The following is a 26,399-nucleotide window of genomic DNA, read 5'->3' as shown; positions in this document are numbered from 1 at the left end:
TAACTTAAATTTTCAAGCTTAATTTACTCAAAATTTTAAGGGAGCACAAACACTTACTTTTTTAAGTCAAACCAACAAATATTTTTATGCCGTGTGGGGTTACTTAGTTATTTGGATAGAACGTGTCTCAATCTTCCCTGAGTTAGAAGACATTTTGTAGAAAGATGAGAATCCATATCATTGTGTGCATTCATCTTAAATAAATGGCAGTTATTACAGCGATTAACGCCACTAATTTCTCCACTAATGGGTCTTCACCATTAGAGTGCTGTGAAGAAGAGAATAGTTTTCTCGAATTAGATCTGAGTAATTTCATCTGCTTCCATTCGACTGCTTGAACGCGTGATGTTTGTGAGAATTTATTTTATGTGTCTGTGCCATCTCCAGGCTGGGCTGATGTCTGCTGTGCGGTTTGCGGTGTCCCTGCTAAAGGGTGATCACAGAGGAAGTGTTCGCATCCATTTTGCACAGGCTTTCTCTTTGAAGGTTACGACACAATCTCTCATTTTCCCATAAACACACACAAACAAATAAATCCCAATGTAGTACCTTAATGCAGTGGTTCTCAACCAAAGGGTCGCAACCCAAAAAACAGGGGTCTGTTTTGATAGGTTTGCAGGCATCTACTGATGAATATAAAGGATAAAGGACAACTGTGCATGCATTCATTGTCATTGCTCCACTTTTTTTCCAACACACTTTTAGGAAAATAATTATTTTAAGAGCTTATGGATGAAAATGCTTGCTTTATTAAATGCTGTCTTTAATACCAAGCAGATGCCACTGCCAACTGAACAAAACACAGACAGTAATCTTAATATGGGTAGCGCACACTTACCTGCTTTTCAGCTAATCAATTCAATTCAGTTTATTGTGTAGGGCTTTTTGAAATATGCGTTACTCAAAAACTGCTTTAAAGAAAATAAAAAGTAAAATAAATGGAAAAGAAATTGTGACTTGCACTCCAAGGGCAAGATTGGCAAAAAACTCCATAAGGGATTTTAAAATATGAAGAAGAAACCTTGGGAGGAATCAGGGACTCGGAAAGACCTCAACTGAAAAGTATCTGTGCATTTTTACTGAAATTTTTAAGAACTTTGACAGATAAATTTGTAAGGCTATAACTTTTTAGGACAACGAATTAACTCTTTCCCCGCCGGCATTTTTTTTTTTTAAGTTGCATGATTTTCACAAAAGTTTAATGCCCTCCAGAAAATGTTCTTTAAATAAATAAACATACAATATATCAAATAAAAAAGACCCTCTGCTTTCGAACAAAAAATAAATGTTTCCATAATTAATTTTTGTGAAGGACTTTTGATAGAGATCAAACTCAGAGCGATCATTAAAACATACACGGACACACAGCTGTTTTCCCTAGCCCGATACTTCTGGGTTTTATAAGTTGCGGAAGAGTGGATAATAGCGGTATTACCGATTTTCCGAAAATACTCGTCATTGGCAGGGAAGCTTTTTCTATTAATTGACGAGTTAACTCGTCAATGGTGGGGAAAGAGTTAATATAAGGAATAAATCTTAACAAAGGTTTATTTCAGGACGTCTTGTTATTCAAAAAACTTTGTATGGTAAATCTCAAAATATGTTGGGTCATCATTACTTCATGTCGTTTTGCTTATATATTTTTATTAGTGCTTGGTAAAGATTAATTGCGATTAATCGCATACAAAATAAAAGTGATTTTTTTGCATAATATATGAGTGTTTGCTGTGTGTAATTATTATGCATATATAAATACACACACATTCATATATGTATTTAAGAAACATTTAAATGTTTATATATTTTTTATTTATATATTCTTAATGATATATAAATAATAAAAAATTATATATAAATAAAAAATCTGAAATGAATATGTATAAGTGTGTGATATAAATAATAATTACACACAGTACATACACGTATTTTTGTACATACTCTTATTTTGTATGCGATTAATCTTTGCCCATCACAAATTTTTTTACATTTGGCAGACGCTTTTATCTGAATGCGCACTTACAGCGAATTATGTAATGGATAATGTATAGACAGCCGGTTGTAATCGCACAAATAAGCCCTGACAGTGTGATCATGATACGAAGTGGAGGGTCTTGTATCACTGAAGGGACTTATTTTTGGGGATCCCAACCAGCTGCCTGTACATTATCCTGCTTATATGGGCGTACCAAACCAGCAAATGTTGCGACTGGCCAATCAGAATCAAGCATTCCAACGAGCAGTGTATACATCATGAATACGTTTGTTTTTTCCCTGGGTTTGAACTTTTGTGCTACTGACACAGTGCTTTACCTCAGAGCTATACAGGAGCACAGGTCCATTGTAAATCTCCACCACAGACTCGGTTGAGAACCACTGCCTGAGGTTTAATCTTTAGTATGAAATCTATAGATAAAGTTTCTCGATTCTCTTTCTTGTTCCTTACAGGAGATGTGCGAGAGTGGAAAGTGTCGTGTGGATGGAGGGCGTCCCCTACAGGAGCTGCTGTTGCCCGTCGTACTGAACGCAAGGTCTCTTCAGTCACTTTTCCATCCCGTCTCCATCTGCAGTGTACCATTCATCCTCCTCTTCATCAATCTCCCTCTATCTGCCCACATCAGCGTCTGTCTGTCAATATGGTCAGAGACGCAAGAACTTGCGTGCTTTGCTTCGATCCGTTCATTTATCCCTTCTGTTCAAGCCTTCGCTGTAGATCTTCTCATTTTTCTTCTCTTGTCAACATGATTCTCTGTACCTCTCTGTACATTCCTCTTGTTCTTTGGTGCATTTGTTTTGTTTGTAAGAGCTGCTGCATTGATAAGTACGTAAAGCACAGGGGAAATATAGGAAGAATAAAAAAGCCACAGCCACTGTATCGCATTATCTGAATTTTCTTATACTTTAGTTTGCTGAATCAGACCTCCAGAGTCAGGGCGCTCGTATTCGCCAAAGAACGAAACATTTCTGTAGTGCTCGGCATCTTTTAAGCGACTGAAAGTTCTCAGAAGTCGTTCGTTGATACTGGAGCTCGTAATGAGCTGGAATATGATGGAAAATCTACAAAGAGCCGCTCATCCAAAAGCCTCTGGGATTGTTGCATGCTTTTTAAGCTGAGCATCCGCAGCAGGAAGGTACATTCATGAAAGCCCAACCATGTGGGACTCGGCCGGCATTTGCATTTTGACAGTTGGTAATAACGTGTTGCTGTAAAGCCTTTTGTACACGTTAGGGAGTGAGAACAATGAACCGCCGCTAGAGATTTGTGGAAGGCTGCAATGTAAATTTAACGCAGAGATCAAGGCCGTTCGTGTTGCAGGAACGAATATCTCGGCATGCGACCCTGTATGTATTTTATTGCATGGGCCAAGGCATAATAAAAAAAAATTTATTATATCAGGATGGACTTCATCTTTGGCCAGAAGGACGTTTCCTGGCTCCTTCCATCTTCTGTTATGCCTGAACTTTCACCTTTAGAGAGACAGCAGACCATTGCTCTGACTCTTCATCTGATGTACTGTAAGTCTGACTGACAGACACAATCTCACCTTACACTTTATATTCTATACATATATACAGCTAAACTTTTTCTTTTTTTAAAGCCTCAACTACAAGTATGGCCGTCATGTCCACAAGCCTCATGTCCTGTTTGTTGCTCCACAAGCATCGTAAGGTCGGTTTAAAATGATTATCACTTCACAACATACTCATAATTTTTATTATTGTTAGTGTTGTGGGTTTAATGGTAGTTTATGCTGATAAATAGAGAAAATTTTGGCTGTTGAGTCAAGCCTAATACATAATGCAATTTAATAATAGCAAATAAGACACAAAATTACTGAAATTAAATGAATACTTTAACACATTTACTTTACACTTAATCCTTTGTGTTATTTACTGAAAAGTCAGATAAAGAGTCTGGTTGGTATGTGTATCACTTTAAAAGGTGCAGTGTGTACATTTTAGAGGGATCTATTGACAGAAATGCAGTATAATATACATAACTACAGTATTTGTGGTGTATAAAGACCTTCAATAAATAACTGTATTGTTTTTATTACCTTAGAATGAGCCGTTTTATCTACATACACCACGGGTCTCCTTACATGGAAGTCGCCATTTCATGCTGTCATGTTTCTACAGTAGCTCTGAACTAGGGATTGACCGATATGGAATTTTTTTTTTTTTGTGCCAATACCGATTTTTGTTTCATCAGCCTTAGCCGATGACTGATAATGGCTGATTCTGATACTTTTCTTGAGCCGATATTTGAAGCCGATACTGCTTTTGCTCACTTAATTTACGTCATAAAATTGACACAATGATGCCAAATGTTACACGTCTCAATTTAACCTGATAAGGAACACTGTGCCGTACACGGCACACCCCCTCCCTTGCACTTGAGGCTGCATTACGTCATTGTAACTTTGAAGCATTAAATCTTCAAAATATACGGTCATGCGGCACATCGTTGTAAAGCTTAGACTTTCGGGATTCCATTAAGCGCACACAGAAAGCATAATATGATTTTTAGCAGTCATAAAACTGTAATCTAGTTGTTAGTTACCTGAACCGGGCGGCGCCGATTTAGGATATTTACTTACCTTCAAAATCTTTCCTTTATCTGCTTCGGTGAAATAGTCCAAAACAAATTGTTCATAAATCCCCAAAAGTCCAAGGAAATGGAATATCCAAGCCTTTTAATCCAAAACGATTTGTTCATCTCACAATCTTGACGTTTCTGACCGAATTACGATATAAATAGTGTATACAATAAGTTCACTAACAGACATTCGTTCGAATCTCACTTTTCATTCATGATTTATAATGAATATATTCGGATGTCATGTTTATTGTGCAACGTCTGAGGAACAAATGCGCCCCCTTGTGGAATTTCAGCCGTTCCATAAGAGGTTAAAAAAGTAACATTTATTGAACTTAAAAAAACTAAAAATATTTAACAAATAGTTAAAACAGGTGAGGGGGCTGGGAAACCATGAACGGTATTCTCAACAATTATGAGGAACTATCAGCAAAGGATATTGATTTCTAGCACTTTACTACTACAAATATATATATACTGTAGAGATGAGAAATAAAAACACGCTTTGTCCAGCTATGATCAGCTGTTAGGCCGAGCTTTTGATGTTGTCATGGAAAGGTTGGTTGTTTTTAGTCACATGACCCACAAAGCTTGCAGCTTTCAGCACTCTCTCTGTAAATAATGTAGAAAAAAATCGGCGAACACAGCAGCCACGTATCGGACGATGCCGATACACATAAAACTCGCAAAAATCGGCCTATATCTACTCTGAACTAGACAAACTACTCTATAGATAGCGTTTTATCACTACGTTGTCTCAGAGGCTGTTTACACTTGGCATTAACATGCGTTTTCGTCGATCGGATCACAAGTGGACGACGTTAATGCCAGGTGTAAACGGTGTTCAAAACGTTTTGAACGCGTCCACTTTCGACCACTTTCAACCACATCCAGAGGTAGTAGAAACCACTTTCGATCGGATCGCTTTGGAGCTGCGTAACGCAATGTGGTTGAATGTGTTCGAACAGCCACACGCGACCGCCTTCTCTCCGCCCATTTATCTAATCTGAGGTATTAAACACAAATTTTACGTCTTTTTTGACTTCTGGCGTGAACATACGGTGAACAGCGCAATTTTTGCCTTTCATTGATAAAACTACTGCGGGTGTTCTCCGTAGTTTCGTCTTGAAAGCGTGAAAGTTGCGCGATCCTATTTCATCAATTGCACTGAAAATTCAGAGAAAGCTCTAACATACACACGTACAAAACACTGTGCAGTATGTTTACTTGCTAAACAAGTGGTGGACTCCGACATAATATTAGTTTGCGTCCATATAAACTCATAATTACTCCCGCTCACGTTTGAATGACAGCAGAGAGACTTGCCCACCGTCTCACGGACCGTCCCCTCACAGTATTCAGAACAGAAGCGGTAGAAAGTGGACAAAAGAGACGGATTTAAATACCAGGTGTAAACGTAAAGTGTCTCTCTCGTCCACTTGTGATCCGATCGATGAAAACACATCTTAATACCAAGTGTAAACAGCCCCTCAGAAGATGATATGTTTGTCCTGTGGTGGCGTAGCTTTACTATGCGTTTCCAAAGTAAAGTCACAGGGACTCACTGCTGGATGGTACTAAAACAATCTACACAGTGAACTAGAGATTTATTTTAATTATTTTTCCCGACCCACAACTGCAGCTTGTTAAAGGAAGACAATTTTTTTTATATTTTCCAGCTGCCCTAGAGTTAAACATTTGATTTTTACAGTTTTGGAATCCATTCAGCTGATCTCCGGGTCTGGCGCTACCACTTTTAGCATAGCTTAGCACAATCCATTGAATCTGATTAGACCATTTAGCATCGCACTCAAAAATGACCAAAGAGTTTCAATATTTTTCCGTTTTAAATCTTGACTCTTCTATAGTTACATTGTGTACTAAGACCCACAAAAAATTTAAAGTTGTGATTTTCTAGGCAGATATGGCTAGGAACTGTACTCTCATTCTGGCGTAATAATAAAGGACTTTGCTGCCATACAGTAGGTGCAGCAGACGCAATGATATTACGCAGCGCCCGAAAATAGTCCCCAGCTAGGTAACTTTTAATGTGACTGGCACAAAGTTTGTGTAGTTCCAGAGTTGCAGTCAGGACTATTTTCGGGCACTGCGTAATATCATTTCGTCTGCTGCACCTATTGTATGGCAGCAAAGTTCCTTGATTATTAAGCCAAAATGAGTGTAGTTCCTACCCGTATCGGCCTAAAACAATTAGCAACTTTTAATTTTCTGTTGTTCTTAGTACACTATGTAACTACAGTAGAGTCAAGTTTTAAATCGGCAAAATATCAAAAATCTTTGGTAATTTTTTAAACGCGATGCTAATGGTCTAATCAGATTCAATGGATTATGCTAAGCTATGCGAAAAGTGGTACCACCAGAGTTTATCGTCAAAACCCTACTCAAGCACGGACACACATTCAGTACAAATGATTTCTCATACAAATGATTACTTTACCAGACCGTCAGGGCAGCAATAATTTGCGTCATGTACAGGCCATTCACAAATTAAGGATAGAAAAGTGGCTAAAGGTCTGTAGGCACGTTTGAACACCCACTGTCTTTTAACTGATAATATATCGTCGCTGCCCGATGAAACTCACGTATGTCTAAAACGGTTACTTATCAGGAAGTGAAAAAACACTGTATTTCAAAAGCTGTTGAATGTAGCGTTGTCATACTTGGTACGGCATCTTTACATGTAACCATATCCTTGCCAGTGTAATGATATAATCCACATTTGACCAAAATTGAGTTTAAATGGACATACATGCATATTTTACAGTAACGGTGGTCGATACGCGTTCTTCCGATCATAAATTAGAATGGCCAAGTCACGTTTCATATTGACAGATGAATACGCTCAGTTTATTAAATAGCCTACATCTTAGTTTATTAAATTTGCTTAGTTTATTTAATATTAATTATAAATTTATTAAATGTCTCTTGCAAACCATGAAGGGACAATGAATCAATACACTGACATGGTAATGCTAGACAGATACTTTGTTTGCACAGTCCTACCGTAATTTTGTCACTCCTAGACGTACGTCTGGCATCAGGGGAGAAACGTTTACCTCGATGAAGGAAAGTCATTGTCTCACCAGGCTATGTTTATTCGGCTATCCAGTGCTGAGCTTCGATGGAACTTCGCGAGACCGGCGAGATGCTTCCACAGGGTGGAAGATATGCGGCATGATTGACAGCTTTGACACCAAATGGATATATGTGAAAATCAGATGACATGATTTCACAACTTTTCATCGGCCATTTAGATATGTGAAGCAGACTGTATACGGAAATGAACCTTGACATTCAATCCGTCGAAAAATCTCAAAATCGGCAAAATGGACATACGTGGTTTTCATCGGACAGCGACGATATATAGGTTATAAATTTCTACCTTCAGTTAACCGGTCAATATGAACATCCCTAGCGTCAACCTTTAAAGGAGAAGTTTACTCTAAAATTAAAATTGTCTCATTGGTTGCCAAATAAGCTCAAAATGTTAAAGGAATAGTTCACAGAAAAAAACAAAATTAAACTCATAAGTTACTCACCTTAATGCCATTCTAGGTGTATATGACTTTCTTTCTTCAGCCGAACACTTTTAAATGTAAACACATCTTAATCAAAAATTGCTGCAAGTTGGCTCCACAATGGTACATATGATGATGATTGGTTGTCACGCAAGTCACATAACATGTAAGACCTATGGATCGTCTTACATTCCAACATGTATTCGGAGTTCGGCCATTTTACAAACGCATTGTATCGACCCCTAAATAAGCTAAAAATTCAAACTGTTTTCTCTCAAAAATGTAAGACTACATTAACCCACTGGAGTCATGAATTACTTTTTCTCATGATGGATGTACTTTGAAAATTGGTACGACTGTATTCAAGGCCTATACAAAGCAAGGAAAAGCCAGTATATTATTTAATATTAATTTATATACTGGTTTATTTAAAAATTATATTATTTAATACAATCATGTTTGGCTGTAGAAAGTAAGTTATCAAATAATATTGATTTTTTTTGTGAATCAATGTACAAGAGGATGTGCTTTATTTTGAATTAAAGGTCATTGATGAGCACATTTACAATACTCGTTTATTAATTATTTAAAATAATTCTCTCTCTTTCTCTCTCTCTCTCTCTGTCCGTCATCAGGGTGTGCGTGTGTCAGTACTGGGTAAGGACATCTGTTGGCTGTTGGAGGAGGTGTTATTCAGAAACACTGATGTGGGTTACGGTGGTTCTCTGGTCGGGCTCGTGCATCACGCACTCTCTATGCTCCACCCATATCTCATCCTGGCCGCAGCTCCTCCCACTGGAGAGCCTCTCATTATACCACGGCCTGACCCAGAGTCTGTGCTTACATTGAGCCAACACTGCGACCTGCTCACTCATATCTTCATCCACGAGGCTGTGGGAGGTCTGTATCATGTACCTCTGTATTTGAGGATGCACCAGTGGCAGTTCTGCTTCAGTTTATACCCCAAGCTAGGATAAAGCACAACCAAAAACAATTTGGTCATTTATTATTTGCATGTTAGACTAATGGTACAGATGTCAATTAAATGAGCATTCGTAGCGAGGTTCAAATCGACAGCCAATAGCTAGTCAGTCATTCATAAAGCTCCCTATCCCAGGGGGTGAAAAGCCAAATGGCGACAAGATGAATTCTTCATAATAGCTGCATTGAAAATCAGTTTGAATAGGCGTGATGCTGTGTTTGGGTTGAGTCACTGTTTCTCCACAGCAGGTTTTGTTGACAGTGTTAATCTTGTGCCATGTGTGTGTTTGTGTAAAGCGTGTGCCGTTTCAGCCATGCTGAGGGAGGTTGTAGGATGCGGAGGGGGTGGAGACCTGAAGTTTGATTTTGTGTTCGGCCAAGAGGAGCTGACAGAAAAAAGCCTCCAACTCACACATTTACTTTCACCTGGGTACATACCAGTAAGTCTCTCACACACCCCCGCACACACCCACAGATGTTCTCACTGTAGTCTCACTCTGTATCCGAAATCGCATACTAGGACAGTACATACTGAAACAGATGAAGTATTTACTTATCAGCCGCTAAAAAGTACTTTTTGCATACTTTTTAAATATACAACATCTGTCATGCTTCAATTGTCATGTGAACTATATGTGGGTCATTTTACAGAAAAGGTGGAATTCGGGTGATGGAAATTTGCTTAAATGAACTTCTTTCAACATACCCAAAACTTCTTTAATAGCATTAATTAACTTGTCAAATCTACGAATCCGCAAAACGGGGAGCTTAATCTATTTTTAACTTTTTAATACATTTTAATAAAGAATCCATGAGTCATTTATTTGTCATTGGTGTTTCCTGTGATTTAAACAACATTAATGTTGATACTAAATATTTTTTCTCATTACAGCTTGTGTATTTAGGTAAAGGTTGAGTAGAGGAATGATTACAGCAAGAAAAATAATTGATTATTAATATTTGTATAATTAAATTCATCTTTACCCAGAATTGTATGAAATTATTTGATTCTCAGTTTGACTTTTTTCTGTAAAAGCAACAAAAACAAAAATATTCAACCAAAAAGGCTTTAATGCAAAGACTGAAATATCAACAATGAGTGCGTTTACATGCACAGAATAAGCGGATAACTATCAAAAATCTGCTTATTATAGAAAACTATTTTCATGCGTTTACATGCAAATCAATAAGCCGGCTATGCAGACAACTGCGTTTACATGGTACTTGGAGACTTATGAGTTTTCTCGCAGGCAGTGACGTCACCACCTATAGTACACAATAGTCTATCAAAAAGCCAACGGCATATCTGTCTTAAGCTGTACTGTTGTATCTCTCCTCGTGTCTGCAGAACCTGTAAATGTAACATGAGCTTCTATTTTCACAGTTTCTCTGCCAACTGCTTTAGTCAAGCGGAGACTTTTATGCGTTACTTTGTGCTTACTTCCGCGTGTGACGTTTATCTTTCATACGTGGAGACATGCGCACATGGACAAAACCATGAGAAAGCAGGTGTCATGAGCAATTCGGTCCCCCCGGGCAATTCGGTCTCCCCTAGGACCCCGATTGGTACCTAGCACTAATGCCTGCTCAAAATGTGTGATTGCGATATCTCGTCTGCGTAAGCGGTCTAGCAAGCTAATTACGTTGTACAAAATAGAAGCATACATTTTTTTTAAAATAAAAGTTAACCAAAAAAATAATATAATAAACGAATATTCATGTTGCTTTACAAAAACCATACTTTTATTTTTACAAATTAAAAATGTACATACCTTACGAAATATGTTTTTTTAATAGTAAAAGTGTAGTAATCATGGCTTATAAATTATAATTTAAATGTGTGATTCAACTATGTAGTAATCATGTTTTGTATAAGTAATTAATGAGTAAGTAATTGTATAAGTAGACTTGGAAATGGTACAGAATATAATATCTAAATAATATGACACAAGCAATGTGTAGATCTCCCACCTATAGCCTCATTTATATACTACTATATCATTTAAAAGACATCAATTGTAATTTTAACAACGTTCTAACTACATAAATCATAACGCGATTTTGTAGGAATTGTAATAAGGCGCTAAGAAAACTACCCATGAGGAGTTTTTCCAGCCAATGGAATCACGCGAGGGTCCTAGGGGAGACCGAATTGCTCGGGGGGACCAAATTGCTCATGACACCGGTTAAGGTGTTTACATGCCACGCGAAATCGGCGTAATGAGCAAAAAACTACCTGTGCCGATCGGTTTTTGCTTACGCCGTTTATGAGCTTTCCCCGATTAAAGAAAACAGTTTTACGCGTTTACATGACCCCACGTGTTATCAGTTTATTAAGCATAATCGGCGTAAGACTGTGCATTTAAACACACTCAATGTCTTACATCCCATATCAACAACAAAATATTACTAGAAAGTACAAGAAAATACATTCATAACACCAAAACTTGGTTTAACACCAATGACACAATGTAACACCAATGACAAAATGAGAATATAATAATAGATAATGAATATGATAAAACTTATAAACTTTCATAAATTTTTTCATCTTGTTTTGTTTTTATGCTTTTATGTTGGAGAAGTAACATTAATGACGGTAACACCAATGACAGTTTACAGAAAAAAACGAACATTTTAACAAAATGGCTGCCATTGGCCATGTGCTATTTAATCAGAGATGTAACAATCACATACTTAATCAGGATTAAGGAATTTTTATGTAAAGATCTTAACACTCCCAGCTATAAAAAAAAGAGCAACACTAATGACATCCAAAACATCTAATCTCAAAATTCTTAGATATATCATGATATTTTAGACAAATAAGGTAAGACATCGCAAAAACCTTTTGCCTTCCTCCACTGCACTTCTTTCACTGACCTCTTGACCCATGAAAAACTTCAAAGAGCTGATGCATTGTTTCAAAATAAAAGTGCTTTGGGTAGGGTAATGAGATAAATTTGGGGGACAAATATTTATTTTATACTATTCATATTAATAGTGTATTTTTACCATTTCAGTGTTGTAGTAAATTCATACAGGGTTAAAGGTAAATGTAAATTAGATTTGTTTTATAAAAAACTTGGTTTAAAATAATAAGTACACAGTTCAACTTCCATGTATGATTAAAGGGACAGGGCAATTTTCAGGACCAGACATTTAAAAAAAACAAAGGAAAAAAGGGTAAAAAGAAAATTAAATAAATAAACTCTCTCATATTTTAAGGACAATCTATATTTATTAAATATATATCATTATGGGATTATTGGGTCAAATTAAATGATTAAGGGGTCCGCAAAAGCAAGGGACAAGCATTTCCACCTTTTTTGTAGAATGACCCATGTTCGTCAACCATGAGAAATACATTTCTTGGCTCACAGTTTTCAGATATTTTTATTGATTCACGTTTTGATTTCCCAGCTCACCTCGTGTGTTCATCTAATGCATACTGAGAAACAAGAGACGCTGAACCCAACTGGGTATTTCTCGCATACTGTTTTTGAACACTATGTATTATGCATACTGATTTTCGTGTAATGTATAGTATGGAAGTAGGCGATTTCGGTCTTAGGGTCAATTTCAGACGACTGTACATATAATACAGAAACAATATATGTATTGTGTGTTTTAAGAGTTGTTTATAACCCCGTCCCTGAACATGTCAGTCAAGCTAAACATATCGGCATCTTCCTGTCTAAGTGGCGGTTCATGGAGGTTCTTTTTGCCGCAGTCTTGTTACATGAGATGGCCTTCGCTACTGCATTCACAATCACACTGGGGCACAGTGGTGATTCATACGGCCCCCTTGCTCTTCAATCTGTCCGAAATTAATTTATTTTTTCATACGTTGGCCAAATTTCTCTTTCTATCCACCGTCCGATCGATCGGTTGCTCTCCATCTGTTTCATTTATTTTTCTCTCTCGATGTCTCTTAAATCGAATTTCCCATTCAAGGGTTCTTCAGTGGCAGGAATAGCATGTGTAATTATTGCTGGCACATTTTACACTTGCCTCAGCAAATAAACACTTGTAAAGGCTGTGAAATGTCAACAAGAACAAAAACACTACACAACAGCCGAGTGAAACTAATTATCTCTCCTCCTGTCTGTCTCTATTCACTCATGTATCTGTCTCTCTGTGCATTTTTCTGTCTCTCAGCCTTGTCAGACAGCTCATGGCTTTGCTCTCGATGTGGTGGATTGTCTGGTGCGTTGTGGGGTTCTTGTTATGGAGGAGGTAAGACACACACACACTTGTTTGTTAAGTCCGTTTGTGTTCCTAAACTGTTTAAGCGAAACTCGATTGCCACGCATCGATTTCTGCCCCTTACCCTGATAACTCTGTGCTGTGAGGGTTTATTGAATATGCACATTTTTGTTTAAGGTCAAATCGTGAGTGAAAATTGAATCCAATATGGTTTTCGTGTGCTTTGGAGCCAGCTTATTTCTGATAGTCATCAGTGTTATGTTTGCACATGTAAATGCTCACTGTGCGTCACCAATGACATGGAAAACTGCAAACAAACATGATGAATTTGCAGGCTAGCGTATATTTTCTTGTAAATGATAATTTTTATCAGGATCTTATGTTTAGGTTTAAAAATGATCACAGTGATCAATGGCAATGAAAAGGTTAGTCACTTTACACATTCCATTAGTATTTAACAAATTTGACTTTTGTTTTTCTTTATCTTTTTTAGACAAGATTATTAAAACGCGAAAGTAGGGATCTAGTGAAAGGAAAATTCTTGGCTGAAGCCGAAAAATAAAAAACTCAGCTGAAGGCTGAATATTACGGAGCCCCTAAGGGGACATGGAGCAAAAATTAAATAAAGTTTAGTTTCATGTGCTGACGCGAACCTTCATGTCCAGAATTTTTTTTTAAGTTTAGTTTTGCGTGCTCACGTGAAGCTATCGCGTGCTCATGCTAAAGCGAAAGTTTCAAGTGCGCGCGCGATAGTTTCACACGAGCACACAATAGTTTCACACGAGCACGCGAAACTAAACTTAAAAAAAATTCTACACATGAAGGTTTTGCGTGAGCACATGAACTAAACTTTTGATTTTTTTTACTCCAATGTCACCTTAGGGGCTCGGTAGAATATCGAACAACCTAACTTTTTGTTGTTGTTGTTGTTTTTTTCTAATTATTTTGCCAATTTTCTAACCATTACACAAGTTCCATTTTCAAAATTTTCTTTTATATTTATTTAACAATTACATCTTTTTTAACATTCCAGCAGTTATTATAGGGCCTTTTTACACCTTGTTAAAATTTGACCACATAAAGGAGTCTTGGCTAAACAGATATTAATCGAAGGAAAAAGCGTTCAACAAAGCAGTCTAACAAAAAGCTTATTGTTAAAGGGACAATAAGTAGGATTTACACCCATCTAATGTTGAAATTGTATTTTGCATTCAAACGAATAGTGCTCTCTAGCGTCGCTTTTCTAAATGCGTGTTGCAACTACGGTAGCCGTTATGAACTCACTGATAACCTTGTCCGTTTCAGCTGGTTCACGTGTTTGAATGAAAACATGTTATGGAAACGCGTTGGTAGGCTACTGCCTTTTGTCTCTCTCTGCTATTATAGTTTATTAGTATGGCGGAAAGACATGGAAGCCTCCTTGGACATACCCGTTCAATGTAAGTAAAGAGACGAAATTCTAAGCTTCAAAGAAAAGTCAGAGGTAATTTGACATGAGATGAAGGGCAAAAGTTTCTCGTTCTCCATACTTGTGCAATAAGCAGACAAATAAGTAAGCCAGGATTGCCGCCGTCATGTCATTCTCATACACTGCATTACGCTGTAATTACCCTGAAATAAATGAGGTAGCTTTAAGAAAACTACACAGTATCATGGTGCATTCACACGGGGCGAAAGCGTTAACGCTTCTCATGTACTTTTGATGGGTGACGTCATGCATTGCCGAACTGAATTGTGGATCCGTCAACTAGAGGTCTACACGGGTCCAAAAATTCCTACCCGAACCCGATCAGACCCGCAAATGTGCTACACTGAACCGACCCGGACCCGTCTGTTGTTTTGAAAGCTGGACCCGGACCCGACCCGGACCCGTCTATTATTTAAAAGCTGGACCCGGATCCGACAAAGACCCGTCTATTATTTAAAATCTGGACCCGAACCCGTCTGGGAAGACACAGACACGACCGGCAAATATTCTTAGCTAAATGTTATTAATAAGTCAATAAACAAGTAGCGAAAATTAAACTTTTTGTCTTACCCATAGAAGTTAGTCTTCTCCCTCCTGACTGTGTGATGCACAATCCTTATTTCCAAGAAAGTTCCATCCATGTTATTCCTCTCTTGACGATTGAAATAGTGATGAGCGAGTCACTCGAAGCTCGGATCATTTAACCCGATCCCTAAAATGACTCGGGAACCATGGGTCCTTAGCGACCATTAACCCGAGTCAGTTGAGTTCTCCCAGATTTTGCATCAAAAATGAGAAATTGTATCAAACACAAAGCTCTTCAAATGTTTACAACAGAATTACAAACAAATAACTCTACATAGGCTGCCATAAGTTCTATAACTTGCAAAAACGAGTTAATTTACATCACCAAATGTCGACCGGGGAGACTAAGTGAGCCACAGTCTGCTAATCCGGATCATAGGATAATTTCAGCTCCGAGTCCGAGTACAAAGGGATGCGTGCACGGCTGCGCGACGCTGAGTTGGTCGTTCGGCGACTCGGGATTCACACAGAGAGTGACTCGCAATATAGAGTTTCCTGCCTGGACTAGAAGAAACGAGCCTTGCTCGTGTTATTAACCCACTGATTCATGTAGGCTGATTTGTTGCAATATTTGACTGGCACAATGTTTTGGGTAGAAGACTACTGCAAATGTTTAAAATACGAGGACTGCTGCAGCAGTTCGACGGAGACACGGTCTCGCACACACACGGCTCCTCTTGTTAACATATATGACTGAGTCACTCAGAGTGACGTGAGTCACATGACCCGTGCAGGAGCGGGCGGCTCTGTGTGGGACTCGACTCGGACTCACTCACTCACTCACAAGATCACGTTCTTGCGCGGATGAGTCAGTGACTCAGTGGCTGCATTAACCGAAGCCTACGGATCTTTTAAGTCAACCTGACACGTTACTTTCACTTCCAAGTCAACAAAGCCTGACATCTCCTAAACGCGGTGTTGATATATTTGTCATTATGAAATTAAACTAAGCACACAAACTTTTAAAATGATGTTCTTGATAATGTTATCACGGGCATGCATGTTTTTTTACGAGTTCCTCGGGTCACAGGAGCCCTTTCCTGCGAGCTGAGGATTCGTAGACTCGTAGCTACATGCGTGATCTGCGTTGCTTGGCATAAGTATGAGAGTGAATCTATGGGTAAATCCTCCACTGAGCCACTCGCAGCCAACATTGTTCATTGAATACTGACTGCATTAAGTCATAGTGAAAATCGCCTAATCATCTGACAATATACACATTTATCACTTCCAACTTTTCATGCAAGATAATACATTTTCTAAACGTGGTGTTCTGTTATTTTTATGAAATTAAACTAAGCAGATCGAACTTTTAAAAATAATATCTAAGTATAGGCTATGTATATGTGTCATCTAAGTTTATTTTAGTCTCCACATAATAATAAAATAACCCAGAGAACTAAGTTAAGTTGTAGTTTGTGGTCATCCTGTCCCATATTGATCTTCATGAATTAGTTGGTGATAGCCTGACTGTTTGTATTGTATTATTATTGTAACTTGTTGTTATTAGGCCTATTATTATTATTATTATTATTATTATTATTATTATTATTAATGTTATTATTGTTTTTATTATAATTACTATTACTATTATTATTATATTATTATTAGTAGTAGTAACAGTTGTAAGATTTAATAGTGGCTGTGACAGCATTCTAGGCCTAGCAGTAACCAGGACAATAATAAGCATTTCAATTTTTTAAATATTGTTGGCAAAACATCAGCATGCATGACCATTAGTTAAAATAGCAACTCTCTGACCCTACCTAACTCCTAAAACAACTGTGCACTGAGCTTTAGTTTCCATGGTAATTGATTGTTGGCTGGCCCTTCCCATGCAACTGACCTATCAGATGAGGCAATCCCCACCCCCTACCCATCTCCAAGATTCTCTTGCAAAACACCTCAGAGCAGTGACAGGAGAAGCATGAGGACAGGAGTGTAAAGGATTTGTTTGTTTGTTTGTTTTAAAATGAGCGGGCGAAAGAAGAGTAATGTTTGGGTGCACTTCAATCAAGAGAACCAACAACAAGCTAAATGCAAATACTGCAAAAATCTAATTTCCATTCATGGAGGTAGCACATCCAACATGAGAAGGCACTTGAAAAACAAGCACCCCACTACATTGTTGGAAGACAGCAGAGGAGATCCTCAAGAAGCAGCAGCAGCAGTAGCAGGAGAAACATCAGATTCAGCTTCAACAGCACCTGTCACATCTGCAGTCAGCTTAGGCAATAATACTACTTCTAATACTACTATTACTACTACTTCATCAGCTACAGCACAGGTTGTGAGAAGGAGGCAAAGTCAACCAACAATGGGGGCTTTTGTGAGAAGGCCCATCCAGCCATTACAGCAAGCCAAAGCGGATGAAAGCCTTGTTAAGATGATAGCAAAGGACTTTCAGCCATTTTCAATAGTTGAAAATGAGGGGTTCAGGGAATACAGCCAGACCCTAAACCCCTCATATGTCCTTCCAAGTAGGCACACAATCTCAAGGCGGATGCTGCCAAATATGTATGAAAAGGTCAGAGCAGACCTTAAGGATATCATCAAGGATGTTTCAGCTGTGTGCCTCACCACAGACTGCTGGACCTCCAGAACAACTACTAGCTACATTGCTGTCACATGCCATTACATATCCGACTTTGAACTGAAGAGTGCCTTGTTGGATTGCTGCACCATAACAGAACATCACACTGCTGAACAGCTGGCATATAAGTTGGATCAAGTGACACAGGAGTGGGGCATACAGGGCAAAGTTGCTGCCTGTTCCACAGACAACGCCAAAAACATTGTTAAAGCTGTCAAGGATGTGCTGAAGTGGAATCACGTTGGTTGTATGGCACATACTTTAAATCTGGTTGTCAGGCACTCATTAGAGGGGCCTGACATACAGGCAATCATACAAAAAGTCAAGAACATCACTGAATACATGAGGAAAAGCACAGTGGCTGCTGCAAAACTGCGTGAAATTCAAAAACAGATGGGTCAGGACGAGTTGCGGCCAAAGCAAGATGTAGCAACGCGCTGGAACTCAACGTTTTACATGCTCCAGCGCATGCTACAGATCAAAGAGCCCTTGGTTTCCACTTTGGCAATTGTAAATCCCACAATGCCAACATTAACCCTCCAGGAGTGGGAGAATGTGAAGGAGGCCTGTGATGTTCTTCAACCTTTTGAAGAAATCACGACTGAGATGAGCTCAGAGAGGTATGCATATCATTTTATGTCTATATGTTTCTTTCTACACAAACTGAGTGAATATCTTTAGTAAAAAGTCAGTAAGAACTTTTAATAAATGTATTTTGTTAAAAGCTGCAATTGCATAACAATAAACAATTCACTCACTCTTACTGACCAATAACCATTGATTATTTTCTGTTTTCTCACAGCTTTGTGACAGGTTCAAAAGCTATCCTGATTGCACGAGGGTTACAACGATTTATATCCCATAAACAGCGAACCCCCCCAAAAAGTGCAACAGTTTTGGACCTGATCAACAGGCTTGCAGCCGAAATGGACAAAAGACTTTCACTGCTGGAAAGGGTCCCTGTACTGGCTGATGCCACCTTTTTGGACCCAAGGTTTAAAAAGCATGCCTTTGTGAATGACAGGTATGCAGCTGAGGCTCAGGCTAGAGTGGAGAGAGCAACCACACGTGCAGCAACACCATCATCAGGTGAAGTTGAAGAGGTTGAAGCTGCCACCTCAGCTGCTGCAACTGCAAGCACTCCAAGTCAGCCTGTGTCTGTGGTTTGGGCTGACTTTGAGGAGAGGGTTACCAGTTTGAGGCCAAATCTGCAGAACCCCCATGCAGAGTCCTTGCTTGAGGTCAAGGGGTTTCTATCAGAGCAGCTTATTCCCCGCACAGCGGATCCCTTGGAGTGGTGGAAGGTGCGGTCACTTGTGTACAAAAACTTGTGCACTGTGATGAAGACCAGGTTGTGCATAGTTGCAACGTCAGTGCCCTCAGAGAGAGTTTTTTCCAAAACAGGGCAAATCCTGTCAGAGAGGAGGAGCAACCTGACCACCGACAAAGTTGGTCAGCTGGCATTTTTGAATGCCAACCTTCAACGCACAAAAAAATAATTTACAGGGATATTTTTTCATACTAGCGTCCTTTAACACTGTTTTATGTTTAATCAAGTTTTTACATTGCTGGTACATTTGGCATTTTATTTGATCTTAGTTGATTACTTTATTTTACCAAAAATAACATTGTATTTTATAACCCTTGAGGGATTTGCACATTTTGTATGTTTATTATATCTGTTGTTCAAGTGTTGTGTGCTGTTTTTTATTTATTATTTACTTAGAAAGTTTGTACATTTTAACTTATATAATTTGCACATTTTGCTATTTTATTTGATCATAGCTGATCACTTTATTTTACAAAAAATACCATTGTGTTTTTTTCTTGCCTAAAGCCCTTGAGGGATTTGCACATTTTGTATGTTTATTTTGTTCTTCAAGTGTTGTGTGCTGTTTTTTATTTATTATTTACTTAGAGAGGCTAGTTTAAAGTTTGTACATTTTAATTTATATAATTTGCACATTTAGCTATTTAATGGCATTTGTTTGCATTTGTGCTATTTAAGGTGTGCTTATTAATGTGTGTCAGTGTGTGTGCCATTTAAAATAAATATGTTATGCATAACATAACATAAGACTCAGAACTCATCTTTTGATCTATTAACCACTTTTCTTTCATTTATGGGAGACACTGACTCACTTAGGCTTACTAAACATAGGCTCAAAAATAGCAGGTGAGTGCATGACCTGTGTATTTTTAGTTTTTTTTTTATTAATGTCATTGTTAAGTGGAAACACGGGACTAGGAACAAGTTTATTTACGCGATTGGGAGATTTTGACCAAGTGACTCAAGTGACTCAAGTGACTCGCACAACCCGGATCATATTAGTGAGTGACTCAGAATAACCCGAATCCTTAAAAAGATCCGGGTTGACCATCACTAGATTGAAATGTTTAATGCTTATTCCAGCTTTTAAAGTCCACTTTACAGTCATGGTGATTAATAACGCAGTTTTACATTGGGTCAACTTGCTTAATAATGTTTGCCCATTTGGATTATAATAACGATTGCTCGTTCAGTGCCATGGCTGCTTTCGTTAGCTTTGCGTCTTTGCTATCATCTCTGTGCTCTTTGAGTCACGAAAACTTTAGATATGACAGCAAGACGGTCAATTTATAATATTATTATAAAAATAAGAGAAGTCAGTGCAAAATGCGCGGTACGGCGGAAAAAGTCCCGCCTTCTAAATAAAAGAGCCAATTGTCAAAGGTAAAGTCATTGCATCTCACTGCAGAAGCTCCTGACTGGTAGCCAGAGACACATTAAAAGAGCACATGCGCGTTAGCTGCCTGGTGGAGCAACCAAATATAAACTTTTTAAAGCAATTTTAGCGTCATAGAAAAAATGTATGTGAATTTTTGTTGCTGACTTTGAAATATTTTATTTAAATGTGAGTGTGTGTTCTCCGAGTCCGATTGACCTCGGGTATTACCCACAATGTTAAACAGACCCGGGACCCGAAGTAATAGATTGAGACCCGACCCGGACCCGGCTGATCATTTAAAATATGTCTTCGGGTCTCGGGTCTTCCGGTCTCGGGTCTTTCGTGTAGACCTCTACCGTCAACACCGCGTCACTGTCGTTGCTCGCGGCAGAAGTTCAACATTTCTCAACATTTCAAGAGCCAACACGTGCGTCACCCAATCAGATCACCTTATGCAAATAACCAAGTGCGAGCCATGTACGTTTATGTAAGACCGGAGCATGTTTTGCAGCCAATATTGGCTGTTGACCACGCTTCAGACAAGCCTTCCATCAAGTGTTAATGCTTACGCCCCATGTGAATGTACCATCGCCTATTTCCACTCAATAATTTAGTTATTACCATCTGCTATGTGAAACAGGCTACCATATACTGAAATCGTTACATTCAACAGACAAATTCAAAACTTTTATTACCGATTTATTTTACCGATCTACAGTATAAAGTGCTACCCAAATTTCTAAATCACTTGAATGTTAATCTATTTCTAGCTTTTACCTTCCTATTTAATAATCCAGCACTAAATTTTATTACAGATGTCACTGCGTTAACATCAAAGTGATTGGTTGCTGCCCAGTATTTAACCTGGTCCCTTGAAATGCTTTTAATGACCGACAGCTATAACCAGAACACGGGCAGCCTCATTTTTTTCAAAGTAAACCTTACTGTAGATTTACCTGAATCTATTTATCTTTTCAACACATTCCTTACCTTACATCCCTTATCCTCTAAATCTTTTATTTGAAAGAAGCTCCCCATCTGAAATAACCTTGCTTTTTGGTTAAAGTCACTACGGCCTCATTTTTTCAACCCTAGTTCTTACAATTCAATCAATTACCACAGGCTCATAAGCAGTGTTTTCTAAATTTCTCAATATCAGCATTACAAGACAAAACTGAATTCACTGAAACGTGGCCAAAACACTGCTTTTGCTCCATTGCTCAGAACCCAGCAGCATTTTAGACAGAATCTAATAGCGGAAAATAGGGTGTCATCAGCATCGCTCTGACCGCTCCGTCTCTGTCCATTTCTGTTCAAGTGCCTCCACAGTTTTCAGCTCACCAATTCACATCGCAAACAGCCAGAGAGGTGAAAGTTGACTGATTTGTTTCATCATTTTCTCTGATGATGTTTAGAGCAAAATTTCCATTTTTGTTGGTCTGTGGTTAAAGGTCATTTTTAGGATGGATTATTTGCCTTTTTTGTGTGTTGGGCTTTAGAGATGTGATGTGAATCTGTTTGTGTGTGTGTGTGTAGGTTCATAAAGACACCCCAGTGTGTGACTTCATGAAGAGACAGGGTGTGTTATCATGGAAAGCTTCAGACAATCCTGACATAAGCAGTGATTCAGACTGTGATGAACCAGATACACGGTTTTATAAGGTACGAATATCAACCCTACAGACCCTTATATGCTATATATTGTAGTAGCTTTCTTGTAGTTTAACGCATGTGCATGGATCAAGGCCAAGGTCATAGGTTCGATTGCAAGGGACAGTATGTAATCATAAAAATGTGACCCTGAAATCCAATCTAAAGTCTGATAATCTGAGATGAGGAGCAATGAAGTTCAATTTCAATGATTGATTTAAAATTGATCACCTTACTCAGTCAACATTAAACATATCAAGGTTATATTTTTTACAAAATGAACTTAACACGATGATTTTGTGTAAAAAGGAAATCACAAAAAAAACGACTTAAACTGGGATTACACAGGCTGTGTTACAAATATAGCCTGAATACATAGCCTGGTAATATTCCTTTTTTTTTATCCAATATCAACCAAAGGAAAAAAACATAAAACACACATACACACCTCAATTATTCTTTAAACCCAGTTGCACACAAACAGAAATACAAAAAACAGCCTTAAAAATTGAGAGATGGTTCAAAGTGTCCGTTCTTGAAGTAAAGCTCTGTATGCACTTTGACATGTCTCAGTATCTGTGCACTGAATACAGCACAAAGATGGAGAAACAGTGGAAGGCAAAGTCAATAAGGTGTGTGTTTGAGAAGAAAGGCTGACGTATGTGAATCAGAGGTGGATCAGAACCACAATCGAACATTTCTGCAGCAAGATGACACAGCACTGCTTTAAGAGTTTTTTTAACATTTTAACTAATTCTTCCCGAAGCATCAATTTTATTATTGTTCGTTGTTTGAAATCTGTAACCCTAAACGAGTGTCTTAGTTCCAGAAGGAACCAAAACATTACAGATTTGAGAGGTATTCCTAATTGAAGGGCTGTGCCAGATACTGGATACATCCAAAATGTGTAAGTGTTTGGGAAGAACCAAATACAACTTATGTTAAACTTAAAGAGATAGTTCACCCAAAAATGAAAATTCTGTCATCATTCACTCACTCTCATGTTGTTACAAACTCGCATAAATTTATTGGTTTTGATGAACACGAAGTAAGATATTTTGAGAAATATTTGTAACCAAACCCTTCATGGACCCCATTCACCTCCAAAGTAGGAAAAAGAATACTATGGAAGTAAATTTGGTCCACAAATGGTTTGGTTTCAAACATTTCTCAAAAATATCTTCCTTTGTGTTCATTAGAACAAAGAAATGTATACAGTAGGGATGTGCATCGATGCATCGCGCTCCCATTAAAAAGACCTGTCTGAAATCGATTCTGAATCGTAAGGCTCCGATTCAGTGTTTCATGCACAGCTTGTGCATGTACTACGGCTCCGTGATCAGTAGGAAGTCCTTATCAATCTAAAATCACTACAAGTTTGACTCGTTTATAACGTGCATTTAAAAAAGCAACACTCGTCAAACACAATCATTTAAAATATTCTTTATTATCATGAAAATACCTGAAACAATCTGAAGAACAGCGATATAAATATTCCTTTAGACATTTCCTGGAATAGTGTTTGGTATACTACTTCTTCTGTGGCACAAATGGTGTTTCTAAGCGAGAGCGCCCCCTGGCTTTTGGATGTGCCTGCATTTCACCGTAATTCATTCAAATTCATTCATTGAGAAAACGCGCATTTGCCCGATTAATTGTCACAACCCTAGTATACAGGTTTGTTACAACATGAGGGTGAGTAAATGATGACAGAATTTTAGTTTTGGGGTGAACTATCCTTTTAAACCAGTGGCCCTATGTAGTTTATCTAAGGAATAGTTGGGATGGACAACATGGCCAACATTTCTGTCGCCAATATATTATTACATTTCGTTCAATGAATTTTAAAAATGCCAGGGAGAGAATGTCCACAACAAATGTCTCTACCTACAAACTTCTGAACAAATACATTTTCCAAATCTATAAAGCCTCATCCTCATCTTTCTCATATATCCCCTTTTCTAACCTGGGACCCTGATGGATTAAGCCTATTTTTCTCATCCATAATTCAGCTTGTGTTGCATTACATCCCCCGTTCTCCCTCACTATATGTTGTAATCATTGGAAGCTGTGACTTGATGCGAACTAACCCCGCACCTCCTTCTCGTACTTCTGAGTGACAGCTCTTCTCTTGGCAAACACTCCAAAGTCCCAACCAGATTAATTGGTCACATGGTGACAGTGATATGATTTGACGCGAGGTACAGATGAGCAATAATGTACACTCACCTAAAGGATTAGGAACACCATACTAATACTCTGTTTGACTCCCTTTCGCCTTCAGAGCTGCCTTAATTCTACGTGACATTGATTCAACAAAGTGCTGAAAGCATTCTTTAGAAATGTTGGCCCATATTGATAGGATAGCATCTTGCAGTTGATGGAGATTTGTGGGATGCACATCCAGGGAATGAATCTCCCGTTCCATCACATCCCAAAGATGCTCTATTGGATTGAGATCTGGTGACTGTGGGGGCCATTTAAGTACAGTGAACTCATTGTCATGTTCAAGAAACCAATTTGAAATGATTCGAGCTTTGTGACATGGTGCATTACCCTGCTGGAATTAGCCATCAGAGGATGCGTACATGGTGGTCATAAAGGGATGGACATGGTCAGAAACAATGCTCAGGTAGGCTGTGGCATTTAAACGATGCCCAATTGGCACTAAGGGGCCTAAAGTGTGCCAAGAAAACATCCCCCACACCATTACACAATCACCACCAGCCTGCACAGTGGTAACAAAGCATGATGGATCCATGTTCTCATTCTGTTTACGCCAAATTCTGACTCTACCATCTGAATGTCTCAACAGAAATCGGGACTCATCAGACCAGGCAACATTTTTCCAGTCTTCAACTGTCCAATTTTGGGGAGCTCGTACAAATTGTAGCGTCTTTGTCTTATTTGTAGTGGAGATGAGTGGTACACGGTGGGGTCTTCTGCTGTTGTAGCCCATCCGCCTCAAGGTTGTGCGTGTTGTGGCTTCACAAATGCTTTGCTGCATACCTTGGTTGTAACAAGTAGTTATTTCAGTCAAAGTTGCTCTTCTATTAGCTTGAATCAGTCGGCCCATTCTCCTCTGACCTCTAACATCAACAAGGCATTTTCGCCCACAGGACTGCCCCATACTGGATGTTTTCCCTTTTCACACCATTCTTTGTAAACCCTAGAAATGGTTGTGCTTGAAAATCCCAGTAAGTGAGCAGACTGTGAAATACTCAGACCGGCCCGAAATACTCTGACATTCAGTTTGGAGTTCAGAAGATTGTTTTGACCAGGACCACACCCCTAAATGCATTGAAGCAACTGCCATGTGATTGCTTGATTAGATAATTGCATTAATGAGAAATTAAACAGGTGTTCCTAATAATCCTTTAGGTGAGTGTATATCAAAATATCGGAAATGTGTTTAGAAACCATATCACCATTTTTGAAAAAATATATTTTGAATTATTTTCCAGTCCTAGGAATAGATTGTAATAGAGACATGAGAGTGGTCTCTTTACTTTATACCTGTCCAGTTCAAAATTGCAATGGGTCACCTAACAAGCTGTGACTGTGAAGATTTTAGAACCATTTACTGGAAGTACCTGCTTTTTGTCGGAAACAATTTTAGTTCAGGAATGGATTTTGGCATTTTTAAATTAGCTCCTTCTTCAGAGCAGGGTCTAACCAGCACAACACAAACTATATTTGTTACTTCAGTGCATGTTTATTGACCAAAAACATGCCATACAGAACACTAGCAGTGATATTTTTATCGCATACTGGCTGCGTCTGGGCTCAAAGTTGACCTGAAACACGAAACAGCCAGCGGCCAAGTAGCAAATCTGTTTTGCACCTGCGAGAGGTGAGATAACTTTTCGTACCCGTAGGTGGTGAAAAGTAGTTGATATTTATTACTCAAAACAGGAAACGTAGAGCTAGTGACTGCTGGGATACAAAACAGAGCTCGCTTACCAGTTTTACAGAAAGCTTGCTCTCAACAGATGGATTCATGATGAATTATGACCCATATATAAAAAATATTACATTTTGGAATGAGAAATGCAAAAATACAAGATAA

At 38.4% G+C, this 26,399-nt stretch overlaps 1 protein-coding gene across 1 annotated transcript in view; it reads left to right on the top strand.

Annotated features, from left to right (window-relative positions):
• gpat2 (glycerol-3-phosphate acyltransferase 2, mitochondrial) overlaps positions 1–26,399 on the top strand; it is a 68,265-nt gene that overhangs the window by 35,700 nt on the left and 6,166 nt on the right. Inside the window, exons 10-17 of the mRNA XM_065247408.2 lie at positions 388–486; positions 2,446–2,528; positions 3,395–3,513; positions 3,597–3,667; positions 8,772–9,036; positions 9,415–9,557; positions 13,279–13,356; positions 22,217–22,342. Of these exons, the coding sequence (XP_065103480.1) occupies positions 388–486; positions 2,446–2,528; positions 3,395–3,513; positions 3,597–3,667; positions 8,772–9,036; positions 9,415–9,557; positions 13,279–13,356; positions 22,217–22,342 (984 nt within the window). The remainder of the gene's footprint in view (positions 1–387; positions 487–2,445; positions 2,529–3,394; positions 3,514–3,596; positions 3,668–8,771; positions 9,037–9,414; positions 9,558–13,278; positions 13,357–22,216; positions 22,343–26,399) is intronic.

This window comes from Paramisgurnus dabryanus, chromosome 11, assembly GCF_030506205.2.
Source record: "Paramisgurnus dabryanus chromosome 11, PD_genome_1.1, whole genome shotgun sequence".
Classification (NCBI taxonomy): Eukaryota; Metazoa; Chordata; class Actinopteri; order Cypriniformes; family Cobitidae; genus Paramisgurnus; species Paramisgurnus dabryanus.
The sequence above is the reverse complement of the archived record's forward strand: the minus strand, read 5'-3'. Positions and strand labels throughout refer to the sequence as shown.